The sequence below is a fragment of the Branchiostoma lanceolatum genome, chromosome 2 (genome assembly GCF_035083965.1).
Source record: "Branchiostoma lanceolatum isolate klBraLanc5 chromosome 2, klBraLanc5.hap2, whole genome shotgun sequence".
In the NCBI taxonomy this organism is placed as follows: domain Eukaryota; kingdom Metazoa; phylum Chordata; class Leptocardii; order Amphioxiformes; family Branchiostomatidae; genus Branchiostoma; species Branchiostoma lanceolatum.
In genome coordinates, this window is record NC_089723.1 from 7,135,003 (window position 1) to 7,157,008 (window position 22,006).

At 38.9% G+C, this 22,006-nt stretch overlaps 1 protein-coding gene across 2 annotated transcripts; it reads right to left on the reverse strand.

The window, feature by feature from the left end:
* Positions 1-349: 349 nt before the first annotated feature.
* Positions 350-21,690, reverse strand: LOC136427304 (nuclear receptor-binding protein-like). Of its 2 annotated transcripts, XM_066416115.1 has the most exons (16): positions 21,409-21,690; positions 16,598-16,720; positions 16,026-16,127; positions 14,209-14,298; positions 13,160-13,200; positions 11,594-11,688; positions 8,661-8,744; positions 8,124-8,182; positions 7,744-7,842; positions 6,823-6,955; positions 5,926-6,025; positions 5,099-5,149; positions 4,802-4,934; positions 4,103-4,159; positions 3,723-3,786; positions 350-3,237 (listed from the first exon to the last, which is right to left on the reverse strand). In XM_066416115.1, the coding sequence occupies exons 1-16, from the start codon at positions 21,547-21,549 to the stop codon at positions 3,041-3,043; spliced, it is 1,569 nt and encodes a 522-aa protein (XP_066272212.1). In that variant the 5' UTR covers positions 21,550-21,690; the 3' UTR covers positions 350-3,040. The 2 variants fall into 2 exon arrangements, with proteins under 2 accessions (XP_066272212.1, XP_066272213.1); XM_066416116.1 differs by lacking the exons at positions 16,026-16,127; positions 16,598-16,720; positions 21,409-21,690 and adding an exon at positions 14,568-14,662.
* Between the last annotated feature and the right edge of the window lie 316 nt (positions 21,691-22,006).

The following is a 22,006-nucleotide window of genomic DNA, read 5'->3' on the forward strand; positions in this document are numbered from 1 at the left end:
GCACTCCGAAATAGGTGTACAGGAATACATTTTATGTATATACGCCGATTTTAAGAGAAAGCTAAAGATACTAATATGATTTTAATGTATTTCAGGTGATGTCAACTTTTTTCATAACTGCCATAACTACAGATATTCCGTTCCGAAAAATGTTTTTTTTTAGAGGTGTGAGAGATTTGGTTAATAATATGTTCATACAATAGATGTATAATATTATCATACAGCTTTATAAGCTTCATACAGGTAATCTTCCTACATGTATATCAAACAAGCAAGAAAAAGGAGGTTAATTCCTTCTATATAGTATTCGGACCAAGTTTGTAAAATAAAAAGTACCCCAACATACAACTTTGAGTGTTCACTTGTTTTTATTATGTTAACAGATAAAGAACAGTAAATATAGTTAGAACTATTGCTATTACTGGCGCTCATTTCAGAGTTAGCAATGTCCATAGATGGTTGAGAACAATAACCGATGAGTAAAACTAGGGTTACTTCAGAGATGCCATATTACACAAACATGTAGCTTGGTCACCATTCTCCATGTGTTTGCTAAGGGTGTTTTACCGGGCCCATTCTGCTAAAGCCCCCCTCTCACTTGACCCGTGGCACGCTGGCGGCATCGCTGCATCCTAAACTGGATTTGTGTTACCCTTGACTCTACAATGGGAATATCATTCAAAACGTACAAGTATGACCAAAAAGACAACACAACACACAAAGCTTAAAAAGATTCGTTTTTGTCGATGAAATTCGTTGAGTGCTTTGTCAATTCGATCGGCCGCAGCGATGCCGCCAGCGTGCCGCGGGTCCAGTGAGAGGGGGGCTTAAGAGAAGGCCTATTTCTGACAGCCTATCTCAAGTTTCCAGCAGGTCTTTTGAAGTACAGATATGTCCGCCATTGGTTGGAAATTTCTCCGGCCAACTTCTACTACTTTCCAACAACCCTCAGAGACTGGTAGAGACTACTTGCATCACTGCTCCCGAAATGTGTACAATTATTCAAATATAAGTTACTGAGAAATTTACTGGGCATTGGTATCCTACACCTTGAGGATTTAATCGTGATCCCATACACAAGTTTGGGGAATGTAGTCCAATCACCAAAGACCTGTCAACAGACACTGCTCATACACTATGGTAACTAGAGCTTGCCTTTATCTATGTCAGTCATGATGACTGCTTTAAGCAGCAATACAATTTTGGTCTAGCTTCTTTAATGGCATGTTCAAAGTGGTTTACTTTCCATGTTTAAAGTAAAACATAACACATGGTATAATGAAAATAACATGGAGCAAGATAACCATGTATAGAACGTGCAATAACAATAGGAACTGAATGCATGATTAACAACGTTAACTGTATGTCTACCTATTAACATGGCCTTCAGATGTTAAAATTATATGACATATTTACAAAACACCACTTAGATAAGTATATCTTACCTTTCAGTGGCCCCGTAACCTTTTAGGAATTAGATCTATAGTAGGGGATTAAAAAATTCCCTACAATTTTTCCCGTCCCGACAATACAGACAAGCAGTTTTTTCATAGTACCATGGAATTAGTATTAAAACATCGATAATTACTAGCAATCAATTGACCCTGTATACTGAGTTGGTTTACATACAGATTAATTACATTAAATAATAGTGGCTCAGATAGTTAATTTCACATGGAAGTCTTTGGCACTTGTAACTAACTTGAAGCCTGCATTTAATGTTTCCCATTTATTAAGGCAGAAATAAGTCTTTTTCTGCTTTACATCTAGCGCAGGACAACCTAAAACTAGATTCCAGTTTCTGATACACATAATACTGTTAACACGTAAATGCAAGATTTCATTATTTAAACTCCATTGGGGCAATACCTACATGTCATTTGTACGATCCCCAAAATTCAGTTTCCTAGCTGAAGACTTTTGGTTGCACATGTAAATATCATTTTGATAAGTTCATTGCAGTATGCCTCTTGTGGTCCTGAGACTGTAATTATGATTATGGATCATGCATTCGTATAGGGAATGCAAAAATAAGATACAATTAACATATGGCAATATACATGCACATTGACTCATACCTAATACATAAAACTGCACTAGTATGAGATTTGGCCCAATACAAGTAGATAGCATGCAAATCACTGAAGCCTGGAGTTTCGACTTTTTTGAATACCAATTGCAATTCACAATGCCATAGGAACAGTTTCTGAATGCGAGCATTGTTACCGAAATCTGCCTTAAGCTTGTAACATATATCAGGAGGTAAGTGTCCTAAAAGTTGGGACCTCAGCTTTCCATTTAGTCACAGTTGGTCCCAAGCTTTGTCAGCCAGTGGATTTAGAATGTCTTCAGACTTGTGTATTATGCATCTCACAGGAGTGGCATAGTGAACATATTGCAGCAACTTTAATACCTGACTACATCTTAGACCTCCAACACGTTTTTAGAACAAGGAATCAAGTAGATCAGGGTACTGTTGTTTATACATAGACCCCAAGCTACAATGGGAAGCTATATTCTTTAGACATTTACATTACATTTTAGGCACTTAAAGCTCAATATCGGCATTACTGAAACCCTGTCATTCAGGTGAATTCTTCTTGTCTTTCTGCCAGACAAGTTTAAATTTAATGGAATATGGGCAGCTCCATGATACAAGGAAGAAATCAGCAATGACAGAGGAGAGTACAGGGCTGTCTCCAGCTTTATTTTTTGTCCGTCCCACTCATTGAGCAGGGGAGGGTGCTCACAAAACTTGGGGGCATGCTCCCTCAGTAAATTTTGGAAATTCAAACCCTCTGAAATGCTAGATCCATTTCATGCGTTTTCAGAAGCAAATTCAATTCAATCGAAATTTGGAAGCCCGAGTTGTTAGAATTTGTTGATGATTCTATCATGTCTAAGGCTTACGAAAAAAGATTATTTTGGATGGACGTGGTGAAATATTTGTCTGTCCAAACAGGCAAATTTCCGTCCCCGGACAGAGGGACAGGTCCTGGAGACAGCCTTGGAAGAGGATAAGAATTCTCCTTCTGTCCTTCTATGCACTAGTTGTGACAGTAGCGGTGGCTGTCGTCACTATCGCTGTTACCCCCGTGGGGGGTGAAACTTGAGGGGGAGGGGGTTGCTGTTGCTGCTTGATGTGGTCCTCAATCAGTTTAGCAATTTTCTCCTTGTCTTGTTCGCAGATGAAGCCATACTCTACCAGTTCAGCTGCTAACAGTGCAGGCTCTTCCACTGGAGAAAAAAAAGGGAAAAAAGTTTCAGTATATGGCTTAAGTAGAGTCCCATAGCCTTTTTGAGGCCTATAGGGGCAGTGGGTTTTTATCCACTGTGTCTAGGGCATGGTACTGGAAGGGGGAGCCCATCCCTCTCCTTCCACTGCATTATACATAACCATGATAAGGTAAAGGTAAAGCAGTCATCCTCAATTGAGGTGAAGCATGATGCTTTTTCAAGTAGCTAGTAGTAGAGCAATGCGACTTCGCTACAGCTCACGTTTTTAGCCAAGCACACCGGGTCACCCCTACTCTTCTCGATAAGTGTGTTGGGTTCTTTTACATGCAGAGGTTTGATGCATTGGACAAAACAGTTAACAAAGGCATACATGTATAGTCTTTGCTGACAAAATAGAAAATTCCTAAAAAATTTGAATGAAAATCTATGTGTCTAATTGTCAGTGTTTATCTGCAAAGCACAATAGCACAACACAAAATACTTACATGGCTTGAATTCACAACTCAGCTGTCTGTTCATCTTGTCTTCAAATCTTATTCTAATGGTCAACTGCAAGGAAAAAAGAACATACAAAAAATTAGTTACCAAGCAACTTCTTACAGTATGAAAGACATACAAAAGACCCACTAAGACAATGCAGGCATTTTCTCTACAACATATCCTGGCTGGACCATCAAGAACCCTTTGAATACATCTAAGCATAACCTCCAATTGTATCCACACATCTGAATGAAGCATTGTGAACACTTGTTATGGACCATATGTGCATGAAACTACACTGTAATATTCATTTAACTGTGAAAGTGGTTGGACTATTCATGTATCAGTGCGGAAGTGGTACCTAGAAGGGATTATTAAGACTTACCGAGAGAGCGTCTTGTCCTTCTTCAGGACCTTTGACATCACAGCTCATTTTCTTCACCTTAGGAAAAAGAAGAATGTCAGATATAGACACAATCAAAACAGAGGGAAATGTAATTAATCTAATGCAAAACTTACTGAAGCATTTCTTAAAACACAGACAGCTTGTTTCCATTTTTCAAAAGAAACTTGAAAGGAGATAACACTGAGTACAGGTTTCCTGAAATTGAAATACCGATTCTAACCCATTACAGCATACATATATCATTCAGATGAATTTACGTCCAAAATACATGCACCTGTATATAGGTACCTACAGTGTTGAAATGTACAAATGTATGAAGAGACTGTCCAACGTACATGACTTTGCAATGTATATTCACCTTTTCCAAAAGGTAATGACTTTGGTAGCATTCGTGTGTGTGTGTCTTCCCATGTGTATGACCACAATAACTCGAGAACGCCTGGATAGATTGTCTTGATATTTGGTATGTGTCTTGATGAGACCTGGGAATGATTAGATTTCGGACCCCCAGTAGTTTGTTATGGTACTGCAGCGGAACTTCCGATTTTTGTATCTTTTGAATTGAAGATGGTACAGTCACCCGACTTCGCTCCCTCTTGTTTTGAGACAATACTCACTCGTCTGTATATAGAAGATGGTCCAAAGTACATATTACTTAGTAGTGTATACAATACTCACTCGTCTGTTTTCCATCTCTACTGGCTCCGGAGTGGCACTTTTCTCGGACTCTGCCACCTCCGGCGAGACAGGACGGGGTTTGGACACTTGTGGATGTGGCATGGCAAACGCTGTCAGCGGGTAGATGCCATTTCTGGATGAGGAGAAGAAAGAAGACAAAGGTTGAATACATTGATGAAAGTTAGACAACCAGGTAACAAGATACACCAGATAACAGTTACTCAAGCAACTGGATAAAACACAGTACATAACACACTATATGGTTTTATCATTATCTGTTAGATAAAGAGCACTCACTTGACATCCTCCAGGAATTTCTCTAACTCTAGTGCAGGTACATCACACAGCCTGAAAAAGGATAAAACAAGTGTTAAGAATTTGGAAAACAAAACAACAAGGATCAAACCATTCAATGACAGTAAATCATCTTGGAAATGACCCAACTGACAGATAATTTACTATTTACATTTTGTGAAACCATTCTTCGACAACATCTGTGGCAATTTCATTTCACAGTTCACTTTTCTATAACTTGCTGTCCACTAGTACATTTCACCTCAGTGTGCACCTTTCCAAAAGCCATGTTAGGACCCGTTTACATTCATCACATTTGCACAATCGCAAACTGAAGGCATTCTTTGGATGGCTGTGCATGCGTCCTACAAAATTCAGCTATCTTGTTACTGAAAGACTGTCTTAGATCCTAGTCGGCTATTTAGTTCTGTCACAGCCTGCTGGAAAATTCTATGACATCAAAATTGTACAAAAACCTACGACAAATGTGTTTTGACAAATGTGTTTGTTCGATCCCTTGACAAATGTTTTTGTTCATTCAGACCCTTGTAGTGCCTAGCGGAACAGAGGTCCTTGATGTTTCAGTAGCAGGGTATATTTTTACAGGGAGAGGTTGCTAGCCATCCCCCTTTAATGTGCTAGAGGCACCTCCACGAACACGGGAACCCATTTTACGTCCCTTCTGAAAGACGGTGCAGCCCCAACTGAGATATCCAGAACTTTACCCGGGATCTCCAAGTTAGTAACTAATGGAAAACATGAGCTCAGCTACGAGGCTGCTACCAGTTGAGCAACAGGGACATCCCTAAGACAGTGCCATTATTGCTCACCTCAGTTGACAGGATGGCCTTCCATCGGCATGGTGGATCGAGGCCAGCACTTTGTCCTGCTCACCAAATACAAGCTCATCGATGTTGTCTGGCAGTATTCCTGTGCAACAGAAGGAGACAACAAAGGTTAAAGCAAGTCTATCGTCAAAAATTTTCACAGTTGTCAATGACATGTCAACATGCAAAATCAAGACAATAAATCAAGCATTTTATACCTCCATGAAAGAATAACTGTATCTTTAAAATTTTTGTGAATTTCTTCTTTTATTCTCTATTGTTAATTTTTTGCTGATTCTGTGAAATGCATTTTCCCACTGTTACTGGCTCTGATAAGGCAACAGACATGCATATATCAGGAAATAAGAACCTATTCTTGGACCCTTGACCTAGCTTCCTCTCAGTGTCCTAGCTTGTGAAAACCAGCCACTATACAAGAGGGTGTCTGATAGACATCGAAACGTTAGCAGGTGAGATTACCTGGTTTGTAAAAAAGAATCTCCTATAGCCTATAAGGCTATATTCTACCAGCCTGATGAAATTATTTTTGGCAGCCGCTACATGTATACTGCATTTAAATAACTACAGACACACAAGCAAACAAACAAACAGACACACCAAAAACAAAACCTCCCTACATGGAGGTAACAAATAAGAAAGATACTGTAAAGGTAGAAATGTTTGCTGGGATTTAATCAAAGGGAGAAAATGGAGAGTGTTTGCGGTGGTTTTGAGTTCGCGTTTGAAACAATATTGGCGATACAGTCACCCAATGGAACGACTTTTCGCGGTGGCTTTAAGTTCGCGGTAAAGAGTTCACCGCGAAAACCATGAACATAAAACCACCGCAAACATTTCTACATTTACAGTGTCCACTGGGGATAACATTTCAGAACTTACTTTGCTTGTTGACAAAGTTGTGAGCAGCTAACAACTTGAGGGAGTGGACCTCAAACAGTACGTGGTGAAAGAGCAGCTCACGGGCAGTAGGTCGCTTCACTGGGTCCTCGGTAAGACACTTGACAATAAAATCCTTCATAGAGAGAAAAAAAATTGTCAGCGAATCTGTATTAGTCCATGGGCCACGCAGCTTTTTGGTACCAAACAGAGGGACAAAGGGTGACTTACTTTTTTGAAAAGTTTGATTCCTCTACTTTACAAGCATGCATGATAATAATGTCAAATGTCAAGCTTTTTAGGAATCACGTGATATGGTGACGTCATTAAAACGGACCTCAATTTTTGGGACTTAATTCAGAGGACTGGGACAAAATATAAAACATCAATAATTTTCTGTGAAAATCGGTTTGTAGGCAAAAGATACCACAGAAATCACGAAATAGTATGTTTTTGGTTGATATTTTAACTCTATAAGAGGCTATGAGTCACCCTTTAAGGTAAAAAGTAAGTCACCCTTTGTCCCTCTGTTTGGTACCAAATGGCTATTTTGAGGGACCTGGCCCATGGACTATATAGCCGGTATAACCGACCTTCGGCGTAACACGCCAGCTTCGCAGGCACACAGCGTGGTAGCAGCTGGTTATATTACACTGAACGACCTGTCACGTCTAACCTTTGCATATCTAACTGCAAGCATTCTTTAGCTAAAGCTATCTAGTAAGGATGTTCCTACAGTATTTGATGGTAACGAGTTCCACTCTACTATATTCTAGGAAAATACAATTTTTTTTATTACAACGATCCTAGGTTAATAACTCAGTTAAATAGACTCAATTAGACACAAATCTTTGAATAATTCAATAAAGAATCATTCGATGTTGGTAAAAATGAAGATTATCACAAAGTCTTGACTTCACTTACTTTTTGTTTCGGATCTTCCACCTTCTCAATAGCCTTCTCAATGGCTTCCTTCGACACAAAAGTTCCCTCACCATTCGGCTGGATTTCCAGAACGGCCATCTACAAGGAAGCAAGACTTTGTCGTTTTAGTCCTGCTTTTTCTTTTCATTGATGCAGAACATCACAGAAACGCAGGTTAAGTGTATATACAGTATATGCACATCAGTGAATAGTTTCACCAGATTGGTAAGTCACTGAATACCAGTCAGACTTGCCTTGAGAAAGGTGACAGACAGTCATCGAAATGTCGTTGTGAATAAAACGGTTGTGTACAGAGTCTTGCTATTCAGTACATGTACATAAATAAAAATGCATGAATAGCGAGCTAATCAATTCCTTACCTCTAAGGCACAGACCCCAAATGAGTAGATGTCAACTGCAGTATTTACAGAAGCCTTCCCTGTAAAAAAACAACATTGTAGCTGGTTTGAAATTAACCACAGATTCAGAAGCAAAGATTTACAATACAGTCTTGTTTTCATTATTTTGGGGTGCAATTACATGTAGAATGTTAAGGTTCTGGGTTCAAAACCCTAGCAGGCCCCAATGTTGTGCCCTTGGGAAAGGCACTTAACACCTATTTCTTAACTCCACCTAGGTGAAAATGAGTACCTAGCTTTGGTTAGGGACATCCTCTTGAAAAGGATGGTGGAGGTCCCATGTTTGAGTAGAGGCACACTTTGAGTTTGAGCATGTTAAAGAACCCACCACACTTCTCCAACAGAGTAGGGGTTCCATTCCGGTGTGAGTGGATCAAACCTTAGAGTTGTATCTTATGTGGCTAGCACTTACAAAACTGCCTAAGGCGATTGACCAGTTATGCAAAAGCAAACAAATATCTACCAAATGAAAACAAGTACAATACAGGGTTGACTTACCGCCATATTCCGGAGCGATGAAGTGCATGTGTCTCTGCTCCTCCCTGTACGTCTTGACATGGTTATGGATTGCATCAGGTGCAACTATAGTTGTAGAAGAAAACACCACGATTAAAATCACCTGAACACACCCTTGTCTACTGCCTGTACACAAAGTCTGTACAGTACAACATAGAAGTAAACAATCACCTCAAAAAAACTGCCTTCTAACAACATATCAGATACAATACTGACATCACTGGTCATACAACATAATGCCTACACCATAAATTCAACTGTTGTCTATACACCAGGTTTTCCCCCGTGATTTTGAAAGTGTGTGGTGAAGAAAAATTGGTAGAGCATTTTCTGACAAATACACATTATCCGTGAATAGTTTCATCAGGTTGGTAAGTCACTGAATAAAACTGAAACGTAATGGTTGAATAAATCTCTTGGTTGTATACAAAGAATATTTTATTCAGTACACATCATGACTTTGTACATTCTTTTCAACCATTTCTATGTTCTTCAAACTATGCATTTTGACTTCACCACACGTCTTCGTTATGAGTGAAAACTGCACATCGAGATAGAGAATCTTTTCTTTGACATGTCATGCTGGTAAATGTGGGGACAAATGGCTATTCATGAACTACAATGCATGCCTTTATAGTAACTGCATGATACTACACATGTCTCAAGAACATGTAGTAAAGCTGAAGCTGCAACAAAAAGGGGTTGGGTAGTCAGAGATCATCACATTTCCGTGGAAGATGAAAGGCTACGTCTTCTATCGAACCGAAAAGATTAGGAAAAAAAAGGAAAAACTGCTGCCTCTAAGTGCTTTGCATTGGAGGAAGAAGACAGCTCACCGTCACTGACATCTATCCTCTGTAGAACTAGAGAGGACAGAGCACAGGAGACCAGTGTCTTTTCAGTGTCGCACAGAAGGTACGGTAGAACCTTGGTTATTTAGAAACTATTAACCTTCTCCCTGCAAAGAGCTATCTGTGCCACCAAAGTTGGCATGGTTGCAACAGAAGTCAGCAGGAGAATGGTTAACATCTTCTTTTGAATGACTCAGTAAAATGTATGTTTTTCAGTACAACAAAAGTTATCATCGCTGTTTCAAGGCAATTTTCATGTCCAACTGTTTGATGGTAACCAAGGCTTTACAGTACTGCCAGGAGAGACAAGATTGCAATGGAAAAGATGCCACTAGCTTGGATGCCATTAGCGATAAGAAGGCATTTATCTACATTGTATAGTATAGTATCGGATAGTGTGTGTGTGTGTGTGTGAGTGAGTGAGTGAGTGAGTGAGTGAGTATTTTATTTTTATTTTTTTGAGTGTACATGTGTATAACCTACCTTCCTCATCTTGCATATGCCTCCAACAGTAGCAGTCCGACAAGAAACAAACTAAACAAGGTAGGATCTTTTTAGGCATGAATTAATAGCTTTTAATAGCTTAAAAGCTATTAATTCATGCCTTTAGGGCTCTTTAATCATATAGCCAATGCTGTAGGACTGATGCGAATAACGTTTTATCACAGAAAAATTGTACCACGAAAGCCATTCATATCATCAGTGTTATCAACAACTCATGAGTATGGGCTGACGTAAAGTAGCGGCAAAGCATTGCTAACATTTTGCTACAGTTTACATTATACTGCAAACGTACTAGGCTATTGTATGGTGTTTGTTGTAAAGGACATATGGCATGCATCAAACTGTGGCATTTTCTTCCATTGCTTCACTTTTCTCCAGTAGAAAAGGAGCACTGATGAAACTACCATAGTACTTCTACAGACAAGGTGTAGTACTGACAAGCAGAAATAGAAAGAACTGGACAGGTGACAACAGAACTCTGCCTATTTCATTTACCCAGAAATTAACCCACTGTATACTTCACTATAATTGAGGCACAAAGACATATCTATAGATTAAGTATAAAGTAAATACATAGTCAGGGCTCGAAATACTGGGTGCATGTGCACCTCTGTGCACCCAAAATGGGAGCTGTGCACTTAATTTTGACTGTGGGTGCACCATTGCACCTATATATTTTTGAAGGCTATGGAGCTAAGGTACTACTGTACACTAGCATACAGAATATTCTTGAAATCAGTATCAGAAAAAGCACTACAGTATAACCTTTGTTGTACTTTATTTGATGTTTTGCAATTACGTTTTGCTGACATTCTACTTTATTTTAAGTTGTGCACCCAAAATTCTTTCTGTGCACCTAATCTTTTGGTTGGGTGCACCAGTGCACCTATTCCCAAAAATGAATTTCGAGCCCTGATATTGAAGTAAACCTAACATCCTAATAAAAACAAACACTACTTTACACGTACAGACTAGCTTCTAATACTAATATGATAATAAGCAGTCTACATTTGTACATGTAGGCCCTTGTACACAGAAAGAACTCTAACTACATTCACAAGCAAAACTTTGTACACTTGTGGGAAATACCATACAACCCAGCAAGAGTGAGAGACAAGGGTTTGCAGAACATCTAGCATGGAAAGCATGCATGGTGGTGGGAAGCAGGGTGCATAAGGGAGAGTGAAGCAACGTGGTGAGGGATACTTTGACAGGGAAATGATGCTTCTTTTTGTTTCTTCCATCTATATCAGTATTGTTTCTACCAACTACAGACTACCAGGCTTCTAGCTAGGCATGCGTCAATGCGTAAATTGGACGCATGATACTAAAATAACAAAGAACACACCTAACCCCCGCATCACAGCATCGCCACCCCCCACCCCCACTTTTGGACCCCTTGTCTATAAATCCTAGCTAAAAGCCTGCAGACTACTACATGTAAGTTTGTGGTAACTGTTTTCACATAATCGTGAAAGACAGGAAAAGCAGCACTTATCATGCTGTTTCCCACTCAAAATAAGAACATATAATAAAAAAGGAAATTCTTTTCTGGTTTACCTGAGCCAATCTTGATCAGCCCGTTGTGTTGAATGAAGATCGTGTCACAGTTCAGATTGCCGTGGATGATCGGGGGATCACAACTATGCAAGTAGCTGGAAAAGACAAGGTGGATAAAACATGAGTTTGTGGCAAGCACAAACGTGGTACTAGTACTTCAAAAATCTTTTACAAGTGCAAAGAACTATTCACAGCAAGCATGTTCAAGGTAGAGAAATTAACTCCTATTTTACTTAAAGTGATTTCACACATTACAAAAGATAACAGAGGTATAACAGTATAGATGTCTAGAGAAAATTGTCACTCTCTGACAAATGTGTCTCTAACAAAGTGTAAATACATATACTGTTTATGTATGTACGTACAGTTTGTGTATGCAAAATGTATGATTTGGTCATGGTCTGGTCTGTTGTGTTTAACTTTGCAAGGGTATATGTCAGACCATACATGTAGGTAGGTGGTAGGCCGACACCTAAACTACACATAGATATCTCAGATCAGTTGTAGGATGATACTGGCCATACCAGCAGAAAATAGATAGCAAAGGTGATTTTTTTTCTTCACACATACAATGCATTAAGTACTAGTTCCCTCTAGCTTGTACATATGTAAGTGTAAAGCCCCTTGAAATCACACCTGTAAACATTCATTCAATACAATCAGTCTTACTTCCGTTATATACCACTGGAGAATTGTAAGAACTACCAAGGACACTGTAAACAAGGCCTTGCTACTACAACATAGTGCATCTCAGCAGGTAGCTATCCTTTAGCCAAAGCCTCTATAATTACATTGCACCACCTGCCTGAGTTATGCAACATAGCCAGTTCCCCCATTACATCAGCCGATGTAGTAGTGCCTGAGCAATAAACTTTCCATTGTAAGGGTAATGTACAGATCACAGAAGTAAGGGATGGTATGTAAGGAAGCCATTAGAAAATATCAAAGGCAATGTGGTAGATAAATACATAGCTTTACCATGATTGAAACTTCACTCACCATATCCATATCAAATGCATTATCGACACGATAGGACATACATGCATATTTTGTATGTACTGTAGTTGCTTATCTAGTCTGTAACCATATAACCACTCACACTTGTCTCTTCACAGCATACTAACGACAATGTATAGAGTAATGCTGCCTCTTTCCTTCAAATTGTTTTCTTTTTAGTTGGCAGTTATTTTGCTTGTTTAGACAAAATATGTCTGTCATAGAGCTGGTTGCTCTGTAACTGTATCAGTACAACGCAAAGGCTTTGGATCAGATCAGCAACAAGTTTTTTCGAGTAATGCTTGTTACTTTAGCAAACATACTGCAAATGCATTTAAGTTTCTGGTGGTTTAGTTTTCATGGTTTTCGCAGTAACATTCTTCAATGCGAACTTAAAATCACTGCGAACTTAAATGCATTTCCAATACATTTTGCAGCAGTATTCGCAAAAAATGTTGGAAACGTCTGCATTTTTGTGTTTTTGCTGATCTGTTCCTCTACCTGAAAGGTTTTCAACCGTACTGTATCTAAACAGATTGGTTAGAGCAAAACACAGCAAGGGTGTGCTACCTGAGTGCAGACAGTATTTGTGTACACCATCTTTTCCAGGCCTGGAAAGGGAGGAGCAAGATTGTACATGTCATGGCAAAACCCACAACACCCACCACAACTTTGTCTTAATCTATCTGTGTTTTCTTCTAGTGATGACACACATTTTAACAAATCTAGCATCTTTTTCCTGTCCTTTTCTTAAGAATGAGTGACATGTAGCAATTGCCTTTTGGTAGTAAGTTCTATCCAAATTTTCCTCTCAATCAATAGTTAATTTTCCAAGGTTCCAACAGCCCCCCATCTATTGACGCCAGTAGTAACTTAACATAAAAGGACCACAATGCTGTTGTGCAGATATTTTCATTCAATCCAGAAATTGATACCCAAACGTACTCTGTGAGTCTATTTTTACCATCCTTTGGATCTGCTCTTTCCATTCTATTATCTACCATTAGTACCAAGTAGTGCTATTCCTTCTTAAAAGGCCAGTGGATCTATGCGATCCTTTTATGTATGTTTTGGAAACTGTAGCATCCATTGATAAAGCCAACATATACATTACAGAACTTTTTTTCCTTCCTAGCTGGATGATACTTTGATATCCTGTATCAACATCCCCATGTTGTTGCCATAGTTACCATGTAACAGATACCCCCTCTGACCACCCTTACTGAGAAAACAGTTTGAATAAAAAACAAAAAATCTTTTCTACTAGAAAACAAAAACATTCCCCAACCTCAACCAACCAATATGTAAAATAACTTTTTTGGGAAAATAACATACAATTGATAACAAAGCATAAAATCAAAGATTATCCTTGTTTTTAAATCAGTCTGATCTTGCATTTCACAACAAATGTGCTGTCAGCATTGAACAGTTGATTTCACAGATACTTAACAGTCATGTCTTCACCACTGATAAGAGTAGCACCATATTTATGAACTGTACAAGCAAAACACATCAACTCTCAATGTCATAAAAGCAAATTTGAAACATAAGCAATGAAAAATGAAAAATGGCAAAATCTGTTGAGAGACCTTCCAGATTTTTAAGCTTTCTGTCTTTACCTTGAGGTTCATACTCTTGTGATTCTTCTTGGTTTTGTTGAGGAACTGCTTCAGGGACCCTGACGACATATATTCCGTAATGAAAATAATCTGCAATGGAAGAAGTCATAAAGGTAAACCAACAAAATAGTGTGCATCATACATGGCAGTACACTCCATACAGGTTTTCCTAAAGTTCATAAACATACTTACATATTACAGAATACATGAAGGATGGTCAACAGTCAATTCTAAGTCCGTAGAGGAAGATTTTGGCAGAGATGCAAAATCTAAGCCAAGCTGAAAAGGCTTCCACTGCATACAACCAAGGCTGAAGCAGAAATAACACATCCTTCTGACCACAGCTTGTGTACACATACATTGTCAGTGTCTCCATAGCTTGAGGATAGGTTTTCTTCTGAAGTCCTCCGATTACTTCGCTTCCCAACCATTTTGTGTATCCAGTGCTAAACGGTTAGAGTGACAGCCTTCCCTATGAGTATGACAACTTCATGCACCACTGCTACAGACCGTAACAAAATGCTAAGCTAACATTTTCTCCAGATCTGTTGGCTTTGAAAGATTTCTTTTCCAGCCATCCAGAGGTCCACGTGCCTGGGAAAATCTAGGCTTGGCCAAGGGTATCATGGACGTATTGAAGTGATGGAATGAGGTCATTCTATTGTGCATATGTAAATAAGCTTGGAAAATGATAGGGTGTGGAGGCTATCAACACAAACCATGATCACCAATGTGCTAAGTTGTGAAGACACTTTGAGGACACTTATATAATAAGTCTTCATGTACATCATTATCATACTGTAGATTACACAAGATCTTGGCCTTCATTTCGCACTCTGCTCATGTTTGATAGTACAAACTCAGAGATCTCCATAAAGAATGGTACAGTGGCGCTCCTCCATCCTGTTCTAATCCCAGCTCCATCCTGTTGATTTTCAAAGTTAGGGTATTTTTTCCAATTTTTACCCAGCAAAGCCTGTAATTTTGCTCAAAACTAGAAATTTCAGATGAAAAGCTGAAGTTGCAGGAAATGACTTCCATTATGTCTGAAAAAGGCAAAAGGCAACAGTCGCTCTCCTTTAGAGAGGTGTGCGCCCCACTCCAGACCTCCCCCCTCGCGACATGTATCCTGTGCCCGGCACCCTCCCCCCATCCTGCTATATATTTCTGAGGAGATCCCTGCAAACTGTGCTTTTGAATACCAGATGCTTGCATTCAGAGTCCGTGCTTTGAATACAGTTATGTTGAACCAAGGTCTTGACTTCTAGGGTTACTATAGTTCGTATTTCTAAGGTTACTACAGGTTACCTCGGTTTGTAAACAAGGTTCAAAAAAGGCGTGACAACATCCAATATTCAAATGTGCTGCATAAGTCCAAAATATGAGTGCAAGGTAAGAAATATGATTTTTATGCTTTGACATAAAAAATTACAATTTTTTTGGAATTCATACAATACATAAAGAAGTCAAAAATAATATTTCACTCCTTTGGGGCAAACAAATGATGCAATACATTACAAGCATACATGTGTCTGGTATAAAATATGCCTTCGCCTTTTATTTATTCATTCTCAAATGATGCCTTTGCCTTTTGGCACTAGTATATATGACCTAAATATGATGCTTTTTTCATGACAAGCATTGTCCATCAGCTCCCTCTATCTGTGCTTCACTGTACTGCAGCATTTTAGGGCACAAAATTTTTAAACATTATTAGGGCACCTACATTTGTATAATACGTTGTACCTATGTACAAATACATACATGTTAAGATTTTCTTTTACACTTTGAGGGTGCAAAATTTTTCATTTACATACCCTTGGTTTGTCAGTCTTCCCATCTGTCCAGTATTTGTGGAATTTCACAATGTTGCAGTGCTCAAGTTGTATCAAGTTGTCGAAGACAGCCCGTATCTTATCCTGCAGAAATATTAGGAACAGAAGAAATGAAGCGACGACACGACACGTTTTGAAATAGTACATTCTTATCCCACACTACACAGTCTTTTGAAAGGTAGATTACTGTAATTCACTTAATCTTCACGGTAGCAAAATTTCACAGTGTAAGGAAAATTGACATTTTCACTGAACTTTAACTTCACAGTGGCGGCAAGTCATTTACAGAACTGATGTGTGAAGGATAATAATTAATAATAATTACAACAGATTTTTCACGGTGATGATAAGTTACAGACGGTACAGAGGTGACAGTGAAAACAGTAAACATAAAGTTACAGTGAAAGAAACAAAAATTATAGTATTTAATTTTAATATTCCTTAATGGCACACTAGAGCTCGCGCACTTATTCCACGAAGTGTTTTGAGAAAAATAATAAATTAATATTAGAGAAAAATGATATTATAATCAATAGTAGAAAATAATATCTTACCTCCTGGACTTTAAAACTTTTCCTTTCTGAGAACTGGACCTCATTCCATACCACCTCCACACCTTCTTCTGTGTCCATAGCCAGGAACGCTGCATCAATTCCAGGTACATCTCTCTGTTTCACCTGTGGTAATGGACAAAACCAATGACAGGCTGTTGAGTGATATTGTGCAGTACTGCTAAAGCAAGGACAAAAACTACATACACAACCAGCTATAAACAAAAGACACTTTTCTATCGTTAATACTATATAGTAACAATGGTGTCAGAAAGTTTGGAAAACATGGGTAACATCCTCGTCTAGTCCATAGTTATCGCTGGGTCATTCTTTTCATTTGTTTACCACGGATATCTCCTCCAATCTAATATAGAATAGACCCCTTTCCAAATACCGGCGCCATTTTGAATCTTTTTGTATGTTTTGTGGGATTTTTCTCGACTTCAGCTAACATTATTAGGGAAACTACAAGCACACGGTGGAAACATATTAGCATTCTATCACTGTAGCGCGTGTTCGACGTCCCAGCAGGAACTGTGGAAAAGGAGCAGAAATTCACAATTTTACTGGCCGATATCGAGTCCAAGTGTCCACAACAATATCATCTACTTGTGCCATGCAAATATATCGATGGATTTCACCCAGGAGGAGAACATCTTACCGCCGAAGATGACTCAACGCTACTTTCTATTGGGGCCGCCATTGTTTAGCTTTACCGCTGCCGTGGTCTTTACCGGGCGTTTACTTTTCCCATGCTCGAACCAGGCGCGCTCGCGCTAGATTCAAAATGGCGCCGGTTTTTGGAAAGGGGTCTATTGCCAATACCATTAATGGGTGACTTTTTCTCAGAAACATCAAGGGATGCCCATGTGCCAAGTTATCTGTATATGATTACATGACATCAAATCTTGAATGCATATCTATCGTTAATGTAGCTTTCTTATTCATTGACCAAAAACAAAGGTGGCCTTGGTATATCCAGTGAGGAATACTTGTGATTTGGCTTTGTGTTTAGCCTCAACCAGGCCCTCTTACAGGCGTATGGATCGTAGAATTCGGCAGAAAAAGGAATAATCAGCCAGCAGAGTCAGTCCACGGTGAAGATCAGATTTCCCCCGTGTAAATGAAACCCTGGCAAATATTCTCCCTATACCGGTGTACTAGTAGTAGGGGTGGCGCGCGCCAGCCGAAACCCTTTACCAGGTCGTAAAGCATGCGAAAATTGGCCATATTCCCAGCGTTCAATCGGCTATATATCAACATAAATATGATTAAAATTTGGTATCAGTAGTTGCAGAAAGTCTTTATCTTGGTATCTGTGTAAGTTTTATTAAAATAACTTCAATCGTAAGCGAGAAATAACCCACCGAGCGACGCGAGTAGTAGTTAGTCTGGTAGAGAATACTTTGTTTTACTGATTCTCTCAGTATGTTGATGTAGGTTAGACATTCAGGCAGAACATTACCTATACAAAAATAAATCAAGCAACTGGATAAATTCCCTAAAGCCTCAGAGGTTTCAGATAGCATCCGCTCATTATTCCGCTGTCTTTCATCAGTGACTGAGAATGAGTGCCTCAATAGGCATTCTCAGTCACTGATGAAAGACAGTGGATGTTATTTGAAACATCTGATATGCTTTAGGGAATTTATCCAGTTGCTTGATTTATTGTGATTAACTGTTTATGTAATGATTCTCCTAGTATATTGTAAGTGCTTTTAAATTCACCTTGTTTTAATTTTGCGGTAAGGAAAAACTGAGTGTTCACAGTGGTTTTAAGCTCGCGATAACACCTTAGTCACATACTGTACAGTAGATCTAAATAGACTAATGCAAAATTTTCCAAGTGGTTTTAAGTTTGCAGTGAAGCAGTCACCATGAAAACCCACGAACATAAAACCACCATGAAAATTTCAAGAATTACAATATTACTACATGCAGCATGAAATCTACTTGTGAATGATGATGACTACATGGATTTTGCTCCTTCTGGGTGGGACCACCAAACAGACAAAAACCACAGGATTAACCTGATCATGAACTGTCAGTCATCCTTAGATCAGACTGCAACAAAAAAGGCCAGGTTCCTGGCCATTATTTATCAACACACAAGCGACCCCTGACCCGATTCTTGGCAGAATGAGGTCATCCATGACCAAGAAAGGTATGCAAGCATCTACATTTTGTAAGTGATCTAATGCTTTTAGATGTTCACTTCAGAAAAAACTGAACCAGGTGCATCCAGAACCAAGTAATTGAATTAAAGTAGATCTAACATTTTAAGAAATTTGATTATTATAATAAACTGTAATCATGCACCTTCATCAACTTATCGCTGGACACAGTTTATAAAAAAATAAAGACTCAAAAATTTTCCGCGGATCTAACCTTCACCCAACTGTCTACCTGCCAACCACTGTAAATGTAGAAATGTTTGAGGGTGGTTTTATTTTCAGGGTAAGCTCTTCATCGCAAACTTAAAACCACCGCAAATTATTTTGCCCTCCTACCCCCTTGTCTACTATTGTCTCAAACGCGAACTTTAAACCACAGAGAACACTCCATTTTCTCCCCACCGCCAAATTAAAACCATGCGAACTTAAATGCATTTACAATATACCGTACAGTAATACAACTTGTTTGCTAAAAGGCTACTTCAGCAGATCCAGAGGGAAGATAAATAAGATGACCTCAATTGACATGTTGGAACTGGTTTTAATTACAATGCCCTGCAGCGAAACCCTAGCATCATGCATCATTCAGACAGGCCTGTATGCAACATGGCAAGAACTTTCACTGACACTGTAGTGTTACTAACAGTAACAGCAAGACATTGCTTTGTACTCCCACTCCCAGTAGAAATCATTTTTCTTTGACGGTATGATGGGCATTAATTGTTTTTCAAAAGCAGACATCTTTATATTTTCAAAAAGACTCGTTCACGGCTTCAGTCTTAAAATTCTACTAATCTAAGGAAAAACTACAGAAAAAGGATGTGATGTTATATCTATGTTAGTATATTTTTTATTTTACGATACTACGGACAAATGTCTCTAGACAAGGTGAATTGCGCTTTCACTAACTGACCAAGTTCTAGATTGCCGAGCAGGTAAAGCTACTTTCCACTGTTCACTGTCCACTGTCCTAGTATTTAATGTGGGTCTACCTTGCTCCACGCTGTGACGAAACTGTATGGTCTACCTTCTGTTTACCTAGTCTTATGTTACTTAGGAGCTTGGAAGTACAATGAACAATCGATGTAGTATGCAGTGTTCTCGCCAGGCCTTTTCAGCATAGGGGCCCCCTATGCTGTGATTTGGACCCCCTATGCTGTGATCTGGACCCCTATGCTGTGTTTCAACCAGCATAGGGGTGTTTCTTTCTGGGACAAACCTTGTGACCCTTCATAAATCTTATAAAAAGTTCATATTTGGCTTTAGAATGAGACTGTGACAGAGGAAAAACTCTACTTCACAAAATTTATCCCTCAAAATGCATGAAATAATGTCTCATTGGGTTATGAATTTACAAATTTTCCGGGAGAACATGCCGGACTCCCTACTCTGGTCACTCCACGTGTGACTTGCACCGCGTTAACGGTTAAGTTGGCCTTCTGTACCTGACCCCTATGCTGTGAAAAAATCCTGGTGAGAACACTGGTATGTGAAAAACACATGGCCTATTTTCTTGACTAAGCCTGTTGGCCCTTGGAATACTTGTTTGATAGTGTTTGACATGAAGGTAAAACTGCACAAATACTGGATTTAAAAACCTGAAAGGGCCTAGTTGAACATAACAGCAATAACATGAGACCAGCTGTTTTCTGTTGAATATTAAATTTGTTTATCTTTTACAAGTGTTTCCTTGTAAATTCCTGCACATCCTACCATCTTGTCTACACTACACTACAGACAGTGGGAGCCTTACTGCCCAAGGAAAAACAAACTGCTGTATAAAAATATTGTATAATACATAACTAATCAATTTGATGTTAAAAAAAGTCAAATATAATATTGTACCTGAAGGGTTGGGAAATATAAATATTTTATGACAGCCAAGCTCACATGACACAAATGCTATATTTCCCCAAACAAGTCGTTGACTAAATATAAAACATGACATAACATTTTCTGTATTTCTAATTCTGTAGACGAACATTTAAATTTTAATTTTGTGTATGCCTTACTGTGCTTTGTGAAAATTTGTATTGAATTTTAAAATATTGTTCACATGGCTAACCCTTTGTAATAGCCTTCGGCTAGTTGGGTAGCCCTGGCTGTACTTTTTTTTACAGCCAAATAAATCAATCAAATCAAATCAACGTCATGGTGTAACCTGAGGAATGAATGAATGAGTCATATGGAGCCGCCCCCCTCCCCACAACACCACTAAACAAACCCTCCAGCAACGTGGAACATCGCACAAAAATGGAGGCTTCTCAAGCCAGTTGTAACCAGATTTAACCACCTTCTGACACAAAATTTCCCTCAGAATTGTGCAAAATAAATTATAAATCTGTGATATACAATGTATGTAACAAGATTATTAATGTGATTATCGATTTTGAAGAGTGAGTGAGAAAATATCCAACAAAACATGCCAGATGTGTCCCAGCAAAAATGGTCGCAGGGTCGCGAGAAAATAAAACATCCGGTCAGATTTTTACTCTCAAATATTCTAAAAAATTCACAATTTTGACGTCTTATCGTCAGTTTTTTAGTGGAATATTAAACTTGAGACTATTGACTATATTTTCTGAGCAGAAATATTTAGAAAATCGGTTAGACTGCGGTAAAAATCGATTTTTTTCGTACCTCTTCTCGGCGCTTCTGCCATCGCCCACAGGGCGAATCCTCCAGGACCTCCGACTCTTCTTCGTCCTCGGTATCCTCCTCTCCGCTGTTGTGTGGCGACTCCGAGCCCTTGATACTATCAGCTTGACTACTAGTCGGCATCCTGGCGCTGGAAAATCCGACAGTTTTCGGTCAGAAATGTCGTTATCTGCGACAGTTAACGTCCATCTACTCGCAAACTTTTGTCCCTGGCCGACTCCCCACCTTCGCTACGTCCAACCCGCGAATGCGCAGATGTGCGAATTTGCTGCTAGTCTTACTCAATATCTAATTTGCATATAACAGATTTTCTCTCCCAGTGTTTGAATCGAAATGATATTTGATAATCACAAACTAGATGGTCGAAACATGTCACAAATCATTTGATAAAATCAAACATTGATCAATTCGATCCGTGTTTTCCATATTCTATCCTCGATTCCACGTCACCTGGCACCTGGATAAACCTGGGTACGAGATGATCTGACGTCATCAACCACTACTAAAACTGGGTGAAATTTTAGGCTTTTTTTACAAGAATCAAACGTAGAATTCTTCAAATCAAAATCTATCTTAAATC